General features: G+C 39.8%; 2 protein-coding genes and 1 long non-coding RNA gene across 4 annotated transcripts in view; 1 reads left to right on the top strand and 2 right to left on the bottom strand.

Annotated features, from left to right (window-relative positions):
* LOC130910549 (uncharacterized) overlaps window positions 1-6,724 on the bottom strand; it is a 30,021-nt gene extending 23,297 nt beyond the window's left edge. For both annotated transcript variants that reach the window (XR_009061879.1, XR_009061876.1), the window contains exons 1-2: window positions 6,575-6,724; window positions 5,811-5,982 (exon numbers count right to left, since the gene is read on the bottom strand). This is a non-coding gene — a long non-coding RNA (uncharacterized LOC130910549). The remainder of the gene's footprint in view (window positions 1-5,810; window positions 5,983-6,574) is intronic.
* adpgk2 (ADP-dependent glucokinase 2) lies at window positions 1,630-17,477 on the top strand. Its single transcript, XM_057827404.1, has 7 exons — window positions 1,630-1,902; window positions 5,833-5,992; window positions 10,281-10,471; window positions 10,536-10,632; window positions 12,722-12,858; window positions 13,689-13,825; window positions 15,651-17,477. The coding sequence occupies exons 1-7, from the start codon at window positions 1,707-1,709 to the stop codon at window positions 16,206-16,208; spliced, it is 1,476 nt and encodes a 491-aa protein (XP_057683387.1). The 5' UTR covers window positions 1,630-1,706; the 3' UTR covers window positions 16,209-17,477.
* On the bottom strand, window positions 17,184-22,675 carry efcab2 (EF-hand calcium binding domain 2). Its single transcript, XM_057827873.1, has 7 exons — window positions 22,603-22,675; window positions 22,465-22,534; window positions 22,307-22,379; window positions 22,159-22,235; window positions 17,905-17,947; window positions 17,714-17,780; window positions 17,184-17,614 (listed from the first exon to the last, which is right to left on the bottom strand). The coding sequence occupies exons 1-7, from the start codon at window positions 22,625-22,627 to the stop codon at window positions 17,496-17,498; spliced, it is 474 nt and encodes a 157-aa protein (XP_057683856.1). The 5' UTR covers window positions 22,628-22,675; the 3' UTR covers window positions 17,184-17,495.
* Between the last annotated feature and the right edge of the window lie 1,190 nt (window positions 22,676-23,865).

The raw sequence follows: 23,865 nt of genomic DNA, 5'->3' as shown, positions 1-23,865 counted from the left end.
CAGAAAACACTGAGGTGACTTGAAGTTCTGCTCTGAGACCCCCAATTTGGCCAAATTTATAAAATTGTCCGATTTGCATGGGTGATACATCATTGGAAAGCTTAAAATCTCACATTTCTGGGGGAAGAAAATTTTTGAACAGGAGGGCATTTAAAATGTGCTTTTTTTTTAAACAGCAAAACCCAAGCTGGAGGTGAGACCATGAAAGAGCACAATTAACGACTCCATGATTTCAACGAGATATTGTCGCGTACTTAACTTGTTTCGATCCAAAAACTTCATGTAGCATGTATCACCGAATTTCAAGACACAGCTGTGAATGGCCAAATCCGGATTTTTGGGCAATTTTATGGGTGAAACATCGTAATATAACAAGGGTCGCGATGCAGAAACCGCAGACATCAAGAGATTTTCTTTTTCATATATTTAGCCTTTTAAACGTTTTTTCTTTCTTTTCTTCAATTGGATCGATTATCATCTAACATATCGGGGAAAATGCGACAGTAACAAAAAAAATTACAATTAAGTGATAGTTATGAGGTAGATATCCGTGACTTATTTACAGACACCATTTTTTTTATTGTGACGTCATTTGTTTAAAAGTTAAAAATATGCGAGTGAATAATTTTTTAAAGGTGTTTTTGTTTTTCAAATGAAATATTAGTCATCGATTACTGATTCTAAGCTAAAAATGACAGACATTTTGAATAATAAATACGATTACTTGCCTTCTTTTTATGGCTAGGTTGAAACAAAAGCGGTTGCGCGACGTATGTAAACAGGGATTCCAGGGTAAAACGAACAAATTAAAAATAGTCCATGAATCTGCTATGGCAGCAAATAGACATACTGTTCTATCAAACACAAGTTTTTTTTCGGCTTAAAATACAGTTTATTTTAAAGAGGAGTGCCAGAGCAGAAACTGCTTTTTCAGTCTTGTCTGTGTTTTCCGCCATATCTCACTTTTTACAATCTAGTGGATGTTTATTTTAATCATTCAAGCCATTGGTCGACAAAGAACAGTTCTGGGGGTCGTCTGCGACTTATCCTGATTTGATTAGCAAAGAATTGAGTAGACTAGGGAATCATGTTACACTTTTGTATTCCTAAAAGTATTGAGATAACTGGGCTTACTTCTATGACACCAAATGGTATATGTAAAAACTAACCAGAATGTGAATGCATGATTGCTTTGACTGTGTGTAAAAGGCTACATAATGCATACAAGTAAATGTGAGTATATAACACGTTGCAACACTAGTTTGTACAACAGTATTGCATACACAATACAATTTCACTTGGTGTTGACAGAAAAACAGCATACCTGAGCCACACATGCCCCAGGCCACTTCCGCCTTGTTGTCAATATGACACGCCCCCTCGTAAAGGAAGGAGAAGGATAGGCTCATTTTATCAACCTTTCTTCTTTTCTCACCACCTTTATGTTAGAAGTGGTCTCTAAAACAAATAAAACGAATGGACAAAGAGATGCGTACGAATCATAGGGTATTTACACATCATTTAAATTTCATTTGAATTCATAAATTGACGTACTTTTGTACGTAACTAATTCGTAATTGTAGTATTTCCGGGACATCTTGTGATACAAAACAAACACCCCTCTGCGGCGCTCAGTTGGAACGTGCCAAGACAATTCCTTCAAACGGGTGCTTCTAGTACTAAGCTAGTCCGTGTCTCCGTGAACGATGGAAGGTGGCGTCCGGACGTCGTGGATGAAATATGGGTCTGCAGTGTCATTATTTGTGGTACTTCTTGCCTATTGGGTTCGCTTACCAAGCAATGAAGTACTGGACGAGCGGCTGGACATCGTGTTGTCGTCGCTGCTCCGTGCAGAGAGCAAAGTTGGAATGAATCAAGTCGCTCGACCGAAGGTGGCAATTGGTAAGGGCTAGCACAGATAACGCCTCTCGTATCAAATGGAATGTTAAAATGCAATTAAAACATTCTGTGACATTTAATTGCAAATGCTCCAACTATGGCGTCAGTTGCTGACTTCTCTGTTCAACTAAAAGTGCCAAGTGTTAGTTGTATTGTGAAATTTACTGTGGGAACTTGGCACAAATTCGAGTGCCACCACCAATTTGGCTTAACAGGTTCATAGGGCAAGTGACTTGTTTTGGTAAGACCTGGCGTCCTTATGATAATGATTGGCCAAAACCGACAACCGAATGTGAAAACTGAGGACCGAAATCAAACCCAAATATAATTAAAAATCTATTAAATGAAAACATAATTAAGGCAATTATTATTCAGATGTTATTTTTTATTTAAAAAAAAAAAAAAAAAAAAAAAAAAAAGATTCTTAATGCTTAGAACTACAAAAATATTTGATAATATTAATTTGATGCTAAGATTCCAACAATGCGCAACATAAAATAAGAATAAACCTAAAACTAGACGTTTAACTCAGACATGTCCAAAGTCTGGCCCGGGGGCCAAATGCGGCCCGTGGTCAAATTTCATCCGGCCCCCAGCCTCTGTCATAAAATCAATAACATCTGGCCTGCACGCAGACTTAATAAATTGGTCAGTAGTATTGCCACCAGCATATGATGTAGCTTACACACTAAATGCTGGTCCTCATTTATCCACTAAAACCTAGCAGCACTCTAAGCAACATTACCCCGTGTGACCCTTTACTCCCAATTTTCTAAAATGGCAACAATCAACAAAAAAAGTTGACTGTGACAGCCGACGCTTCAAGGATAGTTGGCAATTGGACTATTTCTTAACTAAAATATGCAACAACTTTTCCTGCCTCATTTGCAAAGAGACAGTCGCTGTTTTTAAAGAGTTCACTGTGAGACGATATTGCCAAACAAGACATGCTGACATGTACAGTGGGGAGAACAAGTATTTGATACACTGCCGATTTTGCTGGTTTTCCCACTTGCAAAGCATGTAGAGGTCTGTAATTTGTATAATAAGTTCTCTTCAACTGTGAGGGACAGAATCTAATATAAAAAAAAAAAAAGAAAATCACGTTGTATGATTTTTAAATAATAAATTTGCATTTAATTGCGTGAAATAAGTATTTGATACATCACAAAAATCGGACTTAATATTTGGTACAGAAACCTTTGTTTTCTATTACAGATACCAAACGTTTCCTGTAGTCCTTGACAAGGTTTGCACACACTGCAGCAGGGATTTTGGCCCACTCCTCCATGAAGATCTTCTCAAGAGCCTTCAGGTTTTGGGGCTGCTGCCGGGCAACACGGACTTTCAGCTCCCTCCATAGATTTTCTATCGCGTTCAGATCTGGTGACTGGTTAGGCCACTCCAGGACCTTAAGATGCTTCTTACGGAGCCACTCTTTAGTTGCTTTGGCTGTGTGCTTTGGGTTGTTGTCATGCTGGAAGACCCAGCCACGACCCATCTTCAGGGCTGTCACTGAAGGAAGGAGGTTGTCAGCAAAGATCTGGCGATACATAGCCCCATCCATCCTCCCCTCAATACGGTGCAGTCGTCCTGTACCCTTGGCAGAGAAGCAGCCCCAAAAAAATGATGTTTCCTCCTCCATGTTTCACAGTTGGGATGGTGTTCTTGGGGTTGTACTCATCCTTCTTTTTCTTCCAAACACGACGAGCCGAGTTTAGACCAAAAAAAGTTCAATTTTGGTCTCATCCGACCACATGACCTTCTCCCATTGCTCCTCTGGATCATCCAGATGGTCAGTGGCAAACTTCAGACGTGTCTGGACATGCACTGGCTTCAGCAGCGGGACCTTGCGTGCGCTGTAGGATTTTAATCCATGACAGCGTAATGTGTTTCCAATGGTTTTCTTCGAGACTGTGGTTCCAGCTCTCTTCAGGTCATTGACCAGGTCCTGCTGTGTAGTTCTGGGCTGATCCCTCACCTTCCTCATGATCAGTGATGCCCCACGAGGTGAGATCTTGCATGGAGCCCCAGAAGGAGGCAGATTGACCGTCAACTTGAACTTCTTCCATTTTCTAATAATCGCTCCAACAGTTGTTACCTTCTCACCAAGCTGCTTGCTTATTTTCCTGTAGCCCATCCCAGCCTTGTGCAGGTCTATTATTTTATCCCTGATGTCCTTACACAGGTCTTTGGTCTTGGCCATTGTGGAGAGGTTGGAGTTTGTTTGTTTGAGCATGTGAACAGGTGTCTTTTATACAGGTAACAAGTTCAAACAGGTGCAGTTACTTCCTGTAATGAGTGGAGATCAGGAGGGGTTCTTATAAAAGAACTAAGAGACGAAATATTTACTAGTTGGTAATGTATCAAATACTTATTTCATGCAGTTAAATACACATTTATTATTTAAAAAGTATACAATGTGATTTTCTGGATTTTTGTATTAGGTTCCGTCCCTCACAGTTGAAGAGAACTTTTGATACAAATTACAGACCTGCAAAAACTCAAAATCTTCAGGACTTACAATTTAGACTAATTTAAAACTTAACTACAACTTAAAATTAGCTTGACACAAATGGAAATTCAATTGACACACGTGGGGAAAACGCCTAACTTTTAAGTGATGTGTGTTATCAAGTGTAATGACATTTTTAGGTAAGAAATAACAATATTTTTGTTTTTTTTTTAATAAGATCTTAAGTTTTTTTGAGTGAAAGCAGTGAATTTGTTGTTGTTTTTTTGTTGTGGTCACATCTGAGATACAACTGTTGGCCGTTTTCAACAATGTACATCTAGAATAGACATTTTGATTGTCTAAAAATACTTCAATATTAGGTGAAATGTCGTGTTTTCTAATGTATATTTATAATTGCTCTTTCCCCAAAAAAATGTTTTATCCAATTAATCAATGGAATTTTCAGTAGAATACTCGATTACTAAAATATTTGATAGCTGCAGCCCTAATATATGTGTTCTATTTACTTACCATGTTATGCTTACTGAAAAATTGGAGTGTTTACCGATAACTTCAAATCTGCAAGTTTTAAATGCAAGTGAAATAGGTGGACTTAAATTCAGGTTCTGTTAGCTTTTTCAGTTTTTTTTACAGTGTTATAATAATCTGCTATTGGTTCACAGACAATTCTTGGTACTTCATTTGCACAATTCGCATTATATTTTGGCGTTCTGTCGTTTTCATTTTGTGTTTCCGCATGGGAATTTGTGGAATTATTGTGAAACTTTTCTCGAAGTGGCTCATGAACGCTATGCACCTTGTGTAGTCGATCGAGTCAATGTGAGAAAAGGGCTTGCCCGTACACAGGAGCGAGAGCAAGATAAGTTTCCAAAGCCGGAAACAACTTGGTAGCCCCGTTTTTAGCTGCTCAATCCTTCGCAGCCAACCTCTTGCAGTCAAAATGATTTGGATGCTTAGCACCATCAATGGCAGGCACCAGAATTGAGTATAAAAGATGAGGTTAGATGAGTGTCCTATAAAGGGATAAGAAAGGGTTTCATTTAATGTTATTTCGTTGAGGAGGAGCCTGCCAACCAGAACGAGCTGTCAGGCTCCTTTTAGTCTCGACTTTGTTAATTACACAGCCGTAAGAATGTTTACAAGGCGGTGCTAAAACGTTGTTTGCCTTTGTGTGACATGATGGCGCAAACAAATATTAGGTAACCCCATTCTTCCGGATTCAGTTGCTAAAAGTTGAACTATCTTTTACACCTTGAAACGCAACCACTTTGTTGGAGTCTGTAAATAAGTGTTGACGTATTATGTATCTGTATCTTTAACCTTTGCCCAGTTGCAGCCCTTTTCGTATCTAGTGTGGGTTAACGTAGCATCCCAGCTTAAGTTACATCATGCATGCCTAATCACTGGCCATATTTCACAAACTGTGAACATTCACCCTTTTGTTGCTCCTCCTGCAGGTTTCGGAGGCTGCGTGGACCTTCTCGTGGACGGTGTGTCGCTTCTCAACAAAATCGGCCTGGCACCGGCCGACCAGCCCCTCCATCATGACTACATCGAAAATGCCGAACAGCTGTCTCAGAGCTTCGCCTACTTCTTTGCTCCGGGCGCTGCAGCAGAGTAAGCGATGTGGAAGCTTTGTTTAAAAGAGTTTGTTCAAAACCGCACTGTCATTGTGTTAACGTCATTAGCCGCTTTGCTATGTACACTTAGGGCAACATTTGCAGCCTTCCTATTGGTCACAACAGTCCCGTTTGACTGAAAGTGGTTGGTCAATGGACCTTGTAATAAAAAGCAGATATAGTAGCTTATACTTTTGCCAAATGATTGCTGCCAACCCTCCATGTCAAATTGGATTTGACTTATATGGCCAAAATAAAACTTAAATACTTTTTTCCCCCTAAAAAACATTTTTTTACACTCGATTCCGATCCTGTGATTGGGCCTGATTTCTGAATACATGATTGGATTGAGAACATTGTTTGTTAAGAGTAGAGGTCGACTGATATGGGATTTTCAAATGCCGATGTCAACACCAATATTTTCAACAGATTGATGAAATACAAAGCCGATTTTGTAAGCCGATATTTTAGGCCGAAAGATATTTTTTCAAAGCACATGGATTATGAAAGGCACTTTAAAAAAAAAAAAAAAAAGGACATCACGATGAGATGTGAAAAAGTGTGATTTTAAGATACTAACCTGGATCTAAATTGTAAGAACCACTCAGTAAACATCATTTGAATATTGTCTCATAGAAGATAAAAAGATGAAACTTCCTGTAGCAGCCTCCCTTTAAGCTGCTGCAGGGTCCTTCCGGGTCCTACAGTCAGTCAGCAGCAGCCACAGTTGGCCGCACAGCTGCCTGATCAAAATCCTTTTTTATCGGCTTAGTTTTTTTTGTTAATCAGCCGAAGTTGGAAAAAAGTCCATACATCGGCCCGATATATTGGTCGACCTCTAGTTAAGAGTGTACATAGTATCATTAAATCCATAGAAAACCCTCGAATTGAATTGAATCATGCCAGAATTTTTATTATTGGTAAAATGTTGCATCTTTTTCCTCAGAAATCCTTACACCCTTATGTATCTTTAACCAGAAACTTTGTAGTTTTTGTGTCTTACGTTTACTCTTGAAATACACTCGTGTGTGTATAAAGTTTGAGAGCAGCTAAGAACAAGTTTTGACACTTTTCATGCACAGAGCCCCAGGCATCTCATGACTTAGTATGCCTCCCCCACATGCACATGTTCCATCACACTAAGATCACTAGTTTGCTTATCAGATTCAAACCCTACAAATCAGGCAGATGATCTTATGACATTGTCATCTCTGTAGTTGTTAAAGCAGAAATGTGAAGTAATTTCATAACATGCCAAATAGGGTCACAATTAAAGTAATTAAACATTGTCCAACAAATAAAGCATGAAAAATATATGTTGTGTATTTGACAAAATAATGGCGTTTCTCAAGTTCGAGCCTGAAAGGGGACGAACCCGGAAGTGATGCGTCACACAGAGAACAGGGATGGCAGCGGTCCATACGGCCGCCATACAAAGCCCTTCAAACAATGATTCAAACAGCGATATAAGCGATAGATCGAGCGCAAGGGAGGAGATTCAAGTTTTTGAAGAGTTGGAGGAAGAAGAGGAGGTTGGAATTTTATGTTGGACCTACCATGTATTAGCCATACGCTAATCAGGATGCAAACAGTGCGCCTAGAATACATGACATGGAATGGTGACAAGTAGAGCTGTGCAAAATTTCCGATTCTTAGATTATTCGCGATTCGGCCGTGGAAGATTCGAGAACGATTCACAAACATCCAAATTCCGATTATTGAAATATGCGAAGTAAAGCGGAAGTACACAACACTCAGCGCGCCGCGCGGTCTTCAGGACGGAACGGAGCGAGAGTAGCTAAACATCATGCTTCCCATTACCCGGCCCCTCGGGTAATGCCAATGCTCAACTTACAGCTCTAGCTCAACTCATGCAACGAGATAAAAAAACACAACAACATACCTGACTGCTGCCGAAAAGCTGCTACAAGTACGGTTACGGTGGATATCATTTATATGGGACTAGATGCATTACAGATTTGGTAGTGTTAGCAGCACATCTACAAAAAGCTAGATGCGGGTGTTATAAACGGCCGCCATCTTAAAGCAGTACACTTCCCTGCAAGGCTGTTGTAGCGAACCTTCCAAGTAAACCTAATTAACTTTTTATCTAAAATACTCCTAAATCGGTTAAATATTGACTTGAATCTATCTTTAGAATAGTTTTAAAACTTTCACATGTCGAAAGTAGACAAAAGGGAAATTATGGAATAACGGGAGCAATTTTAACAAATTTAACGGTTGATTCACAACATTAAATTAATTGAAAGTAGTTTAAAGCTGCTGATACAGAATGGGGACTGGAGTTTTTTATTTACTATTATTTCTGTCTATTTGTTTACTGCTATATGTTAACTTGATACTGAAATAGTAGTTTGGTTTAGCCTGAGAGTATTTTTGAACAATTTTGGAACTAATGTACAAAACATTAATAAAAAAAAAAAAAAAAAAAAAAAGGAGGGGGGTGCATCAATAATCGTTTTATAATCGAATCGGAGCCTCTGAATCGTAATCGTAATCGAATCGTTAGGTGCCCAGAGATTCCCAGCTCTAGTGACAAGACCCATCGAGATTACAAGATTGGTAAAATATAGGCTGGTATTATTTTCATGATTTGAATATGCAGGCATTTGCACATAATTTTTTTTTGTCTATCTGATGACCTTGTTTAAAAAAAAAAAAAAAAAAAAAAACTTCATGGTCATTTTGGCAGATCCAGCAGCTCTCGTGCAATAAAATAATAATATAAAAACGTTGGGGGGAATGTTGATGGCTTTCTCCACTTTATTGTGGCAACAATAAGAAAACAAAATAATAGCGGACTGCCGCCACATTCGACCGCGAAGTTTTGCTTCTTGCTCATCTTCCCCTCGCCTCCTACTACTCACGGCTCTCCAGTCCCGGCGTCTCTTAAACGGATCGTGCATAGTGTCTTGTTATGAGCTTTTTGTTGACATAGGTATCGAACACACGACGTGCTGACAACTTTGTTTCTTTATTAACACATGGAGCTAACAGTACAAACACAGCTTGGGGCTCTCGGCAGGAAGTGGCGTTTAATGGCGTGAGGAAATATAGTTTTTTCACACAAGTGAACAGATTACAAAGCACCACTTCAGTGTTGTCCCGAGACTACATTTCCCATGATTCACTGCATGACCTGCGCGCTCGCTGATTTGCTGCGAGACATTAAAACCAACACGCTTGTTGTTAATTGTCACCTGTCAGTGGCTCTCGTAAAACACAAACCAGAAGGCTATCAAGCGATCACCGTGAAAGAAACGCCAAACCGTACAAATGCAATGCTTGAAGCATGAAGGAGGAAATATATAATACAAATACAAATAAATGTGCGGTGGTGTGTGTCTCTTACGGCAACGTGACCGTAAATTCCCGCGACGCCGACCCGCTTATATGCACATCCACACCACTTTCCCGATTGACAGTGGATTAACCCTTTCGGACAAGATCGTAGATGAAGCACAATTTAAACACGCTTAACCTAGCAAACGCAACAACAACTATGATCGGGGATTGCCACGAGTTACCTTTTGGCTAACGTTGTTAGCTTCTACAGTTCATTCCACAACAGTTTGGCAGCTCTGCTTTGACAAAGTCATCAGTCATCTATCCAAAAATCACACTTACTTCTTGGCAAATCCTTGATCATAAGCAGACCAGTTAAGGAAGCAGGCATTTTCGAAGTGTTTGTAGCAGAGAACACTACTCGATGATGGCGTGAAATTCATTCGCTTCGTGCGAACGAAAAATGTCCATTTACGTGCCTTGCTATTCTTTGGCCACTCATACAACTTTTCGTTTGAGTGAGAACAAAACATCGCCACACACCGCTGTGGCATCTTACCGAGAAGCAATGCAACAAACAGTACTGTTCTATGGCGGACATCCCTCACACTTCTCGGTGTGATGTAATTTCCGAAGATTGCCGAAGAAAAGCATTTTCTTTGTCAAGGGCGTTGCTATGGGTTAAACAAAGAATCTGGAAGGGTTGCGTTAAAAAAAATAACGAAAATATGCTTATAATTGTTTAGCCATTGATATTATTCAAAAACATGGTTGGCCAACCTTAGTTCACATTTCCGCTTTAAGGTCAGTTTTTGTGAATTCACCGAAAATGGTTTCTTCGTAAATGAACTCTGTTCAAATGGATTGAACTTCTATCGTTGTCATTAGCAGCTAATATTTTGCTATGGACAGTAAAGCATTGTTTTAGTTAATTAACGGGCGTTTTAATTTGTTCGCGTTGTCTTTGGCATCTTTCGCAGGCGCTTTGTCCTGAATGAGACGCTCTTCAGCGAGCTGGTAGAAGCGTCCCGTGACTTGCCCGGAAACAGATGGTCGGTAGGCGGCAACGCACCCGTCATGGCTGGCCGCATGGCCACAGAGGGATGCGATGTGTTGCTCGGGGGAAGCTTCAGCCCGGACTTCACTGACGTCCTATCGCAACACATCACCGGTAATAATGACACAAAGCAGCATCAAGCAACAAAACCCCAAAACATTGGTGTCTCCGTCTCCAGTTGCAGGCAATATTGTAGAAGAGCCAGACATTCATCTCATCTTGGAGTATCCATCTGGTGCCACGTGGGGGCAGTATTCCTCACGTAGAGCCAACAGGTATGTCTTAGCTTGATCATATTTTTTTCCCTTCATATTGTCTGATCTCAATTTTTTTCATGATTTTTTTCATTGTTTATTGTTTTGTTGTCTTTTTGTTTGTGTTTTTTACTTGGAATTTGAAAAACAAATCACTATGTAAACATTTAAAAGAAAACGTACTAACGTGTAACGATGTACTTTAACTTGTTCTTGGCAGCACAGGACAAAATGTAGAAATAGTCATTCTTTTTAAAGTTACATACTACAAAATGATGCTAATTTTTGTTAGCACGTGGATGGCATCTTCCATATTATTTTTGCATGAAGCTAAAAGAGTTTAGGGAATTTTAATGCACAGTATGTGTAATTTTATTCAGTATGTTTAGTTTTATAGTTTACCTCAACTGGTGTGTAATAAAACGCTTGAAAACCATCGACAGTGGACTGTCAGACTGATCAGGCTACATTTTCACCACACCGATCACTTAAATCTGTAGTCTCCAACCCGGTCCTCAAAGGCCCGCTGTGGGTGCAGGATTTCATACCAACCAGACAAGATGACGACACTTTTTCACCAATCTGGTGTTTTACAAGTGCAGTCAGATGATTGCAGTCAGGTGCTGGTTGTTTTAGCAAAAACTTCATTGGTTCAACTATGTGTGCTGGACTGGCAGGAACAAAACCGACCCACAGCGGACCTTTGTGGGTTGGGGACCACTGACTTGAATCACCCTAAAATTTTCCTTGATCATAGACTCTCCAAGGCCTAATTTTAAAGTGCCTACGACAGGAGAAATAAAGTCTTAAATAGCATTATTATGTGAGTTAGAATCATATTTTGAGACGATTCGACTATACACAACAATTTGGCAAAGAGCAGATGAAAAGAAATTTGTCATTAAATCTGCCATTTAGCCACGCCTACCATTATAGGGCTCTAGCATCCCTAACAGGAGGATGACGTCGGCAGGGTCATGGTTTCATCTGATTTACAATTCAACCCATTGATGGGGAATTACTCAGAACGAGGAAAATGTGACGAAAAGAGCCGCAAAATGTAATTGTTTTAGTCTCTCTACTCCAATATTTTTACTGGATATTCTTTTTATATAAGTATTTTTCCCAATTGCAAAATAAATGGTACGGTCATGACAAATAAGTCTTGTGCTAAATGGAATATGAAATATTAAAAATGCATTTATTCAGTACGACATGGCAAAATTACTCCATATTGGTCAAAACTGTCGACTTCACCTTTACTGTCGCAACTCCCAAACGATTTTTTACGCCACCGGAATTAGTCAGGCTTTTGTCATTTCCCTGCCCCGGCCGGCTTCGGAGAGCGTAAACAAACCAGTTGGCGTGGCAGCTAGCCGACATGCTAACCTAACCGAGTAAGGTTTCAAAGTCTGTTCTCGGCTTTCAAAGCGAAAAATCACTCAAAACTACCCGGGAGCATGTCACACACCGGCGGGGTTGTCAATTGTCTTCGCCGAACGGCAACCCGCCAGGTGGCGAGCAGGTTACAGCTCATCCCCTGCTGCTGGCAGGAGAGCATGTTTGCCGGGCAAGCAAGTGGAGAATTACCACCGGACAAACTGGCCGACGTTGGAGGAGCGCGTAGCTGCCACATGGTCGACACAAATATGGCGTAAATTAATGCTTAACTACACGGCGAAGACTAACAGTAAGAAAGCAGCGTGCAGTTGTTGTGCCGCTAACATGGCAGGATGTTGGCAGGCTCACACGCCTCTCCCTGGTGCAGCTACAAAAGCCTGCAGCGGTTTGGCTGGCGTGATGCGAAAAATGAATGAATTCATCCGCAAAATCAGCTGAATCCGCAGTCCATCTGCATGCTGTAAAGCAATGCTGTATCGTGAGACGCTGACCCAGGTGACGTCACATTCGCATTCGTCCTAATCCTGCGTCTGGAGCCGGAAGTAACTCATTTTCATGGTGTGGGATTCAAAAATTGAACATATAAAACGATCGCTTCCGCACGCATCCAATCAGTCCATTCAGGAGCATAAAACACCGTGTGAAATATGAAATAAACATGCTTTTTGGTGTCATACGCACTTTAAGCTGAGCTTTTGCTGCTGTGCAGGTACATTGTCCACAGTGATGACCACAACCCTTACCTGGCATCCATGGAAGAGTTTACCAAGAAGCTCAAAGACTTTAATCCTGACCTTCTGGTTGTGGGCGGCTTGCAAATGATGGACAATTTTCCTTTCCAGTCAGGTGAGATGAATGACATTTAGTTGCGTGACTGCCATTTGACTCTGAGTGGGAACCTCTTGGTACCTCACGATACGATACGATTTGCGATACAAAGCTCACGATAACAATCTGACGATATGGCGATACAACGATTATCGATACACTGGTCAGGAAATCATTCTAGAATATTCTACAAACAACTAATAAACAGAAAAACAAGCTTTTGCTGTGAATTGGAATGAGTTTATCACTAGTAGATGTCCAATCCGTTTGAACTGGATTGAACGTCTATGACCGGTAGTGGCAGCCAATGCCAGGCAGTGAGGTAATTTTGGGCCATTTAAGGTCATTTACCTGATCGATTTTCAGTTACTTCCTGTTGATTTTGGGGTATTTTTTGGGTATCTCCCTGTTTATTTAGAGTTACAGAACAGGAAATGACCTGGGAATCATCCAAATGAATAGGCAGTGACTCAAACTCAACAGAAAATGACCTGTAAATGACCTAAAATTCACAGCAAGTGACCTGTAAATGCCCTGAAAATCTGACAGAATGACTGTGAATGCTTTGGTTTTGAATGAACGAACATTCCCAGTCTATATGGATTGGGCGTCGAGCACCGTCAATGCAGCCTTAGAGTTAACTGAGACACTATTATGGTGGAAGAATTTGGTAGCAACTTGTTGGTTCATTTTTGTTTTTATTTTTTAAGACACTGACACCTTTTCAAAACGATATCTCGATTCTTGGCAGGAGCATATCGATAACCTTTTGGGATACAAAGTATCACGATATATCACCATTTCGATATTTTGTCACACCCCTACGTTTGACTGTCTTCTAATGGCAGGCGAGCGTGCCGCTCTGCTTTCCCGTCTCGCCGAAGTGCTGGCCACCTCCTCTCCCACGCTCGGTGTCCATTTTGAGATGGCAAGTTTTGTGGAGGAGAGCATCATGGAAGACTTGCTTCGATATGTCATCCCTCAAGTATGTAAAACTCAACATTTGTTAGAGCCAGCCACACATCAGTTTGCTGGACTTCTTCATACCAAGTGCGAGTCAACCTTTCACTGAGCAAAACAGTTTCTTCTCCCTTTAAATTGGTGGCAAGACAGTCAAAACCTAATTTAACACGCCACTTTGCTTAGATTTAGTCAGCGTACGACAATAGGGCCCTGCGGGTCCTTTGCAAACCCCTGAGGTTCAATCGAACCCAGGTTAGCAACCGCCGGACTAGAGAAATCATGCTGTACGAGCCGCTAAATGCAGAGGCATTTTTAGTGTTAAAATTAAAGAAATGGAACAGAGTGGGAGATGTGCTCAAGCTTCATGTGCAGGCCATATGAAATTGAATGTTCTTATAACTTGCTGCAGGCCAATAAAAACTGGCTCATGGGCCGCAGTAGGCCTACAGGCTGCAATTTGAACACTGGTGTACGCAAACTGGGGTGATAACTAGAGCTGAAACGAATACTCGAGTAACTCGAGTTTAAAAACTAATCGGAGTAATTCTATTCACCTCGAGTAATCGTTTAATTTTGACCGCTCTAAGCATCACGTTTTGCTCTGACAACTTTTAATGCGGGACAATGCGCTGATGTCACGTGCGTATAGGAAGAAGCAATAAAAATAAATACCGTAATTTCCCGAATATAAGGCACACCCGTGTATAACTCAAATTTACTTGTAAAATCTAGGGAAAATTATTGTACCCGTTTATAACGCACACCCTAATTTTAGCACCAATAAATAGAAGAATACAAAAAACAGAGCTCTTGTACAGATACAGAAATGTCATTTTACTGAATGGTGAAACACAGCACAAGCATAGCATATTGGTAGTTCAAAACATTACCATAAACTGACAATATTTACGGTAATAATATGATTTGACAACTTCTCCAACTTACCAGAATCTAGGAGAAAACAAAACAGATGTGACTTTTCTTTTAACGGCTGCTGTATAACTTGCCTGTTTCATCATGATGAATAAATGTTTCTTCCATGGATTGATACGGTAAAATGGAAGTGAGAACGCAAGTCGGAAATCCGAGAGAGCTCATCACTGTTAACACGACAGTAACAAACTATTGTTGAGTTTCCCAAGGGACAGATATAGTTGATGGACACATACAGGAAGTCTGTGTTGTTACGTTATTTATGGTCCGAGTTGTGGAGCTGCAATAAACGTTGACTCAAATGAGTTCAAGAAACTAAATTCTGTGCTTTATGAAGAGTGAAAAAAGCAGAATTTAACACAGACGAAGTCATTCGGCCGATCAGAGTGAAGTATTACCGAAACAAAATGGTGACGTCACGTACCGTAATGGTCGGCAACGGATCGCCGCATACGTTTCTTCAACACAACGTGGCCGTGTCAATAAAAAAAAAAATATATATATATATATATATAATATATATTTCTGTCTCCATCCATGTACCCATTTATAATGCGCACCATGATTTTTTTTTAATAAGATCTTAGTTTTTTGAGTGAAAGCAGTGAATTAGTCTTATTTTTTAATTCTAGTTACATCTGAGATGCAATTGTTGGCTGTTTTCAAAAATGTACATCGAAAATAAAGACATTGACTGAAAATGGTTCAATATTAGATGAAATGTCATTTTCTCATGTATATTTATAATTGCTCTTAACCTAAAAATGTTTTATCCGATTAATCGATAATTTTCAGTCGATTACTCGATTACTAAAATATTCGATAGCTGTAGCCCTAGTGATAACTGTAATATAGTCGAGTTTGTAGAAGTTTGGGTCAAGGAAGTTTTTTTTATTTTTTTATTTAACACTCAGGCAGACTCTTTAGGAATGAATGAACAGGAGCTTCCCAACCTGCTGAGCCTCCTCAAAGGCTCCACCATCACAGTGCTGTCCGACCCGAACCCTCGCGTCGCCACCGTCCTGGACCAGATGAGGGAGGTCTACCGCATGGTCAACCAGCGCCACAAAGACGCCGCGGGTCAAGGCGACGACGCCCAGACGCGTGGCAAGCCCCTGACCCGCCTCCACGTGCACACCTTGGCATTTCAAGCCATGATCGTGACCCGGGGCTCCCAGTGGAAGAACACCATGTCGGCCACCGCCAAGGCTTCACTTACGGCCAACCGTCACGTGTGCGGCTCCGACCACATCGACCCCAGCAAGGCCCGACTCATCATGGACGATTCGTTCTCCGTCAGCCGGCGGGAGGGCAGCCAGCGCATCCCCCTGAAGGAGAGCCGGCCCGTCAGTTGCTGGGAGGAGGACGACTACGAGATCTGCGTGGCGCCCGTGCTCGTGTGCACCGAGGTCTACCAGACGGCGGGCGGGGGGGACAACATCTCGGCCGCCGGCCTGGTGCTGCAGATCTAAAACGCCTGCTGTCACGACAGACAATGCGTAACTGATAAAAAAAAAAAAAGACCTCACAATGTTTTGTCAAAGGCTCGGGTTACTTTCAGGAAGAAAAATGTGCGTCTTCAAGCCCTCTTTTAACATTCACTTTTTTGGGTTTGAAGTTGGCAGCAAGATGGACTAGTGGACAACTCACACTTCCTTCCACATTCCAAAAATGCGAAAAACTTGAAAATGGTTCCAATGGTCGGAAGGGATCATTGCTGACATTTAAAGGGAAAGGCGACACCAATACACCCACGCACATAGGGAAATTTGTTTCGTTACAAGGCAGTATTTTCCCATTGGGGCGTATCGCAACCTGAAAATTCTATAAGTTGAGACGTTTTCAAGTAGAGGTACCATTGTAGTAACGCCATGAAATTCTGTTTATCAGCTTTATTAAACAAGCTTCTATCCGCTGGGTTGCACATGATAAAGGTGTTGTCTGTCCCTTTAAATCTGCAAACTAAAGCTACTTTTTCATCACAACTGAGGCAAAAGAAGCGTTTCCGTCCCAGCCTTGCGTAAGACCCTTACGTCACAGTCGTGCCTCTGGTGATACTACCTCAGAGGGCGGAAAATCGCCGTTGCTGTGGGTACACAACAGCGACGAGCTAAAAAGGTGTGAGATGACAGCTTTTCCTATTCGTAAAAGGGGCATGTAGGGCATTTGATGAAATTGAATGGATCCACTATGCAGAAAAAAATGTTTTTAAACTTACTGGCTGTATTGATGGCAATAGGCATCCAATCGAGTTGGACTGGGATGGTCAAATGGATTTAACATCGCCGTCATCGCCATGATTTAGGTTGAAAAAGATGATTAATTATTGTAAAGTTCATTCCTAGTTAGTGCACCAGATTTTACCCCAATCGTCTCACACAACTAGCCGCTAGATGATCCCATTATATGTGAAAGTATGGCTTTTGATTTTAATTAATCTGTAGAAGTTTGAAACCACTATCAAATGCTGGATTTATTGTTTTTTTAAACATGCCTCTAATTCTATTCTCCATGTTTATATTTGTGTGTAAAGACCAAATGAGCGTTGAGGACCTCCTCCAAGAACATTTGACTTCAATTTTCTTTTTAAATTATGAGCAGAAATCATAAATTCATACTGGTAGAACTGTTTTCAAGCATATCTCATTGTTCATGTGCGGTCTGTAACTTATGAATGTTAACTTCTCCATGCATCATCAATTGTAATTAAATGCTGACGGCAATCTTTTTTTTTTTTTTTTTTTTTTTTTTGTGCTTGTTTACACTTCAGGGTCCATGATGAGATGGTTGAGTAAGTCTTTGCTGTAAATCAGGTTGGTCTCATGGTCTGTTAGGGCTGTCAGCATTTCGTCCATCTCCTCCTGCGTAAAGACCTCGCCTGACCCGAACCCAGGCGAGAATGTAAATTTCACGCACTGACCCGAACCCAGACAAGAATGTAAAATTTACGCAGTGTTGTACTAAATGTCATGGTTACCTTCCTCCATCAAGTACTGCGACAGATCATCTGGGTCCAAGAAGCCTTTCTTTTCCTCGTCAAGAACCTCAATGTGGAATTAAGAAAACATTCGATTGACATCTATCACCGTCATTGGCAGCAGATGAGTTAACATATAACCTAAACAGCCTGTTTAACCAGTTTTTCTAGTGTGACAAAACTGGTCTCACCTCAAACGCTTGAAGCAGAACATCCTCTGAGATGGGAGGGAACCTTCAACACAGGCACGCAAACATTACAGAAAATAACTTGCTTGCTAATACTACTTAACCATTGAGGGAAAAACGTCCCATTTTGGGACTTTTGTGTTTTAGCTAGATTTACATTAAAGAGAGAGCACATGAAAAAGCCATTAAGAATCGCTGTAATGGTATCCAATTGTCCAAAAAATGTTAAAAGTTCTTTTTCAAGCATGTCAAAATTATTATTGTCATAATTATATGTGGGAATACATTTTATTATCACGCACAGGAAAAACAGTCCCTTTTTTGGACTATTTTACCATAAACACCCATTATAAATGCTAATTTTCCATGTATTTTTGATGCACTGTACCATTGATGTGTTACAGTGCATTTCCCGCAACTACCCAATGCATCTTCACAGGCAGTTGAACTACATGTGAAAATGATTTTTTTTTTACTTGAGTCATAAACGCCATAATACACCAAATGCCGCTAGAGAGCTATTTATCATTTTTGGTTGCACTGACGTACAGTGCCTTGCAAAAGTATTCGGCCCCCTTGAACCTTGCAACCTTTCGCCACATTTCAGGCTTCAAACATAAAGATATAAAATTTAAATTTTTTGTCAAGAATCAACAACAAGTGGGACACAATCGTGAAGTGGAACAACATTTATTGGATAATTTAAACTTTTTTAACAAATAAAAAACTGAAAAGGGGCGTGCAATATTATTCGGCCCCCTTGCGTTAATACTTTGTAGCGCCACCTTTTGCTCCAATTACAGCTGCAAGTCGCTTGGGGTATGTTTCTATCAGTTTTGCACATCGAGAGACTGACATTCTTGCCCATTCTTCCTTGCAAAACAGCTCGAGCTCAGTGAGGTTGGATGGAGAGTTTGTGAACAGCAGTCTTCAGCTCTTTCCACAGATTCTCGATTGGATTTAGGTCTGGACTTTGACTTGGCCATTCTAACACCTGGATACGTTTATTTTTGAACCATTCCATTGTAGATTTGGCTTTATGTTTTGGATCATTGTCCTGTTGGAAGATAAATCTCCGTCCCAGTCTCAGGTCTTGTGCAGATACCAATAGGTTTTCTTCCAGAATGTTCCTGTATTTGGCTGCATCCATCTTCCCGTCAATTTTAACCATCGTCCCTGTCCCTGCTGAAGAAAAGCAGGCCCAAACCATGCTGCTGCCACCACCATGTTTGACAGTGGGGATGGTGTGTTCAGGGTGATGAGCTGTGTTGCTTTTACGCCAAACATATCGTTTTGCATTGTGGCCAAAAAGTTCAATTTTGGTTTCATCTGACCAGAGCACCTTCTTCCACATGTTTGGTGTGTCTCCCAGGTGGCTTGTGGCAAACTTTAAACGAGACCTTTTATGGATATCTTTGAGAAATGGCTTTCTTCTTGCCACTCTTCCATAAAGGCCAGATTTGTGCAGTGTACGACTGATTGTTGTCCTATGGACAGACTCTCCCACCTCAGCTGTAGATCTCTGCAGTTCATCCAGAGTGATCATGGGCCTCTTGGCTGCATCTCTGATCAGTTTTCTCCTTGTTTTAGAAGAACGTTTGGAAGGACGGCCGGGTCTTGGTAGATTTGCAGTGGTCTGATGCTCCTTCCATTTCAATATGATGGCTTGCACAGTGCTCCGTGAGATGTTTAAAGCTTGGGAAATCTTTTTGCATCCAAATCCGGCTTTAAACTTCTCCACAACAGTATCTCGGACCTGCCTGGTGTGTTCCTTGGTTTTCATAATGCTCTCTGCACTTTAAACAGAACCCTGAGACTATCACAGAGCAGGTGCATTTATACGGAGACTTGATTACACACAGGTGGATTCTATTTATCATCATCGGTCATTTAGGACAACATTGGATCATTCAGAGATCCTCACTGAACTTCTGGAGTGAGTTTGCTGCACTGAAAGTAAAGGGGCCGAATAATATTGCACGTCCCACTTTTCAGTTTTTTATTTGTTAAAAAAGTTTAAATTATCCAATAAATGTTGTTCCACTTCACGATTGTGTCCCACTTGCTGTTGATTCTTGACAAAAAAATTTAATTTCATATCTTTATGTTTGAAGCCTGAAATGTGGCGAAAGGTTGCAAGATTCAAGGGGGCCGAATACTTTTGCAAGGCACTGTATGTTCTGTGATATGACACCATTCGGATACCAAAGCAATAAAGCATGGTTGGGTTCGAAAACTCAGGCCTGCTGGTGTGTGTGAATGCAATACCAGTGACGTGCACGTGAGTATGAGTATGTGATGAGTGTGTGCACGCGCGCATGTATGCGAGAAAGATTTGACAATAGGTCTTTTACTAAGATAGGAGTACTTAATATTTGTGTGGGTATTAACCTATTCAGGGTGTCCTCGCGTGCGTGTGTGTCTCCCCGAGCGTGCACGCGCACACGCAGGCGTATCTCTTTGAATAATCAATCATGAATCTTTGAATGTGCGCGCAACTTCAAAAGGCACATCAAACCAGTGGTTTGGGAGATATCCTCAGTATGGCTTTCGGAACTCATTTTGAGGATTGTGCACAAACCAAATTTGCTAGATTTCCAAATGTAATCACTAGAATATGACACAATTCAACATTTGGTGAAGTTTGGTTCACTTCTGCGCAGCGGTTTTGGAGATATCATCAATATTACATTTATCTTCCATATCGCACATATTTCCGCTCAAGAAGGTCAATATGGATTTCAAAATTCATTTTGAGGATTGCGCACAAACCAAATGTCCTAGAAACAAATTTCCAAATGTAATTACCAGAATATGATAGAATTCAACATTTGGTGAGCTTTGGTTCACTTCTGCGCAGTGGTTTGGTAGATATCATCAAATTTCTATTTCAAAATTAAATTTCTTAAATATTCAGAAATGACTTTGATATCACACTTCAAAGCAATGTTCCAAAATTGAACGTTTTTTTCCTATGTCGCAAAAGATTTAAAAATGTTGCATTCCAAAAATGTTGCGTTCCAAAAAATTTTTTTTAATGTTATGATTTGTTAACATATCGAAGGCTCTAATATGTCCATATTGAATATTCCAATTTGAATGTGTTTTTTATATATATCCAGATGACAGTTACTGTTGCTCTTAGCAAAATATTGCTTTTATTGTCCATAGAGAGCATCAAAAATAAATAAAAGCTATATATGTATGGATAGGCCTGATGCCAGTGAACATTTTGAGTAGTCGCAAGTAAAAAAAATATTCAGAAATGACTTTGATATTACACTTCAAAGCAACGTTCCAAATGGAACGTTTTTTGCTATGTGTCGCAAAAAATTTGAAAATGTTGCGTTCCAAAAATGTTGCGCTCCCAGAAAAATTTAATGTTATGATTTATTAACATATCATAGGCTCTAATTTGTCCATAATGAATATTCCAATTATAATGTGTTTTTATATATATGCTAGGGCTGTCAAAAATATCGCATTAACGGGCGTTAATTAATTTTTTAAATGGTTAAAATATTTGACGCAATTAACGCACATCCCTCGCTCAGATTAAAATGACAGCAGTATCATGTCCACTTCTTGTGTTTTTTGTCTCTCTCTGCTGGCGCTTCGGTGCGACTCATTTTATGGGTTGACATCAAAAATGGCGAGCTACTAGTTTATTTTTTGATTTAAAATTTTACAAATTTTATTAAAACGAAAACATTAAGTGGGGTTTTAATATAAAATTTCTATAACTTGTACTAACATTTATCTTTTAAGAACTACAAGTCTTTCTATTCATGGATCGCTTTAACAGAATGTTAATGCCATCTTGTTGATTTATTGTTATAATAAACAAATACAGTACTTATGTACAGTATGTTGAATTTATATATCCGTCTTGTCTTATAATTCCATTCCAACAATAATTTACAGAAAAATATGGCATATTTTATAGATGGTTTGAATTGCGATTAATTACGATTAATTTTTAAGCTGTTATTAACTCGATTAAAAATTTTAATCGTTTAACGGCCCTAATATACGCAGATGACAGTTACTTTTGCTCTTAGCACAATATTGCTTTTATTGTCCATAGAGAACATCAAAAATAAATAAATAAAAACTGTATGTATGGATAGGTCTGATGCCACTGAACATTTTAATTCAGAAATGACTTTGATATTACACTTCAAAGCAACGTTCCAAAATGAAATGTTTTTTCCTATGCGTCGTAAAAAAAAAAAATCTGGGGTTAAATCATCCTACTTGTGTTCCACTAGAATTCTGGTCATGGCGGGGAGGAAGCGGTCCAGATGGATGTATCCTGTTTGGTCCTCTTCCACCTGGTTCAGCCCGCCAAAAAAAGGATTAAACATTCAATTTGAGATTTGAAACCACAACTTCAAATTCTGACCTCAGCTATGAAGTTGTGAAGATCTGCCTGAGTGGGGAAGCGACCCAGAGAATAGATGATGGTGCCAATTTCGCTGAGAAAATGCATCCAGAACAATAATATGAATTTATTGGGTTCATTTTTATCATTATTATTTAAGAAATCCAGAAGCATCTAACCGGACATCCACGGTGCCATTTGACTGGTAATCAAATGCTTCAAAGGCGGCTCGAATCTTTTTTTCAAGCTCTGGTAGGAAAGAAAATAAGACAAAAAAAAGACTTGATTTGTCCAAGAAATGACTTCACAAAACCAACCTGCAATATGCGCTTTCTCCGCCATGTTGTTTGTTGTGAAATGGTCGCCTAGCAACCGACTTAAGACACGTGCTTCCTTACACAAGTCTGTGAAAAAAACTTCCTGGGTTAATAATAACAGTATTTATTCATTAATTCATTTTCCGAGACCCTTACCCTCACGAGGATCGGGGGATAATTACAGTTCTCATAGTAATTTTAATTGTGAAAGGAATAATACTAGTGACTATTAAATCACTGGCCTACCACAGACTCAATTTGACAAACTTAAACCGAAGGATGAAAAGCATACATGGAGATTAAGGGGGTGCAGAAAATATCATTGCACGTAATTAACTTTCCTGTACTGTTTATGTTTTTACTTTATGTAAAAATTAGGAATTTTTGGGTAAAATGCTGTCTATAAAAGTTGAAAAGCACTAAAACCATAGGCGGAGTTTGACTTTTGGGGCAGGGGGAGCACAACATGTTGATGAAACTCTCTGAAACTCTATAAGGGCTTTCAAACGATAAAATTTTTTTAATCGAGTTAATCACAGCTTAAAAATTAATTAATCGTAATTAATCGCAATTCAAACCATCTCTAAAATATGCCATATTTTTCTGTAAATTATTGTTGGAATGGAGAGAAAAGACACAAGACGGACATAAACATTCAACATACATAAGTGTACATAAGTGCTGTGTTTATTATAACAATAAATCCAAAAGATGGCATTAACATTAACATTTATGTGTATTTTCCATAGCTATTTGAATGGGAATGCCAGTTCTCTTTGCATTGAGCGGTTTTCTTTTTGTGAACATTATTTTTCTGAGCGATAGGAATATTATTTTTGTTGTGCTTTCACTAAATGATACTGTAGCGACTTAACTGTTCCGCCCAAATGCATAATGGGAAGTTGGGCAACCATGACTGTCAGTGGTGGCTGCAAATGGTATACAGTATGTCCTGTTTTGTGTTCAATTAGGCGTTTTAAGAAAAAGAGTGTCTCCTGCTCCGCCCAAATGCATGATGGGAAGTTGGGCAACCATGACCTTCAGTGGTCACAAATGGTATGTAGTATGTTCTGCGTTGTGTTCAATTAGGCGTGTTAACAAAAAGATCGTCATGTGTCAAATATTTTAACGTGATTAATTTTAAAAAATTATTACCGCCCGTTAACGCGATAAGTTTGACAGCCCTAATATATATGTATATATTATGATATATGTATACATATAATAAAGGCTGTGTCACCAGTAGGTGGATGGCGAGATAGT

Source organism: Corythoichthys intestinalis, chromosome 1 (genome assembly GCF_030265065.1).
Source record: "Corythoichthys intestinalis isolate RoL2023-P3 chromosome 1, ASM3026506v1, whole genome shotgun sequence".
Taxonomy (NCBI): Eukaryota; Metazoa; Chordata; class Actinopteri; order Syngnathiformes; family Syngnathidae; genus Corythoichthys; species Corythoichthys intestinalis.
This window is presented reverse-complemented; position numbering and strand designations above follow the sequence as displayed.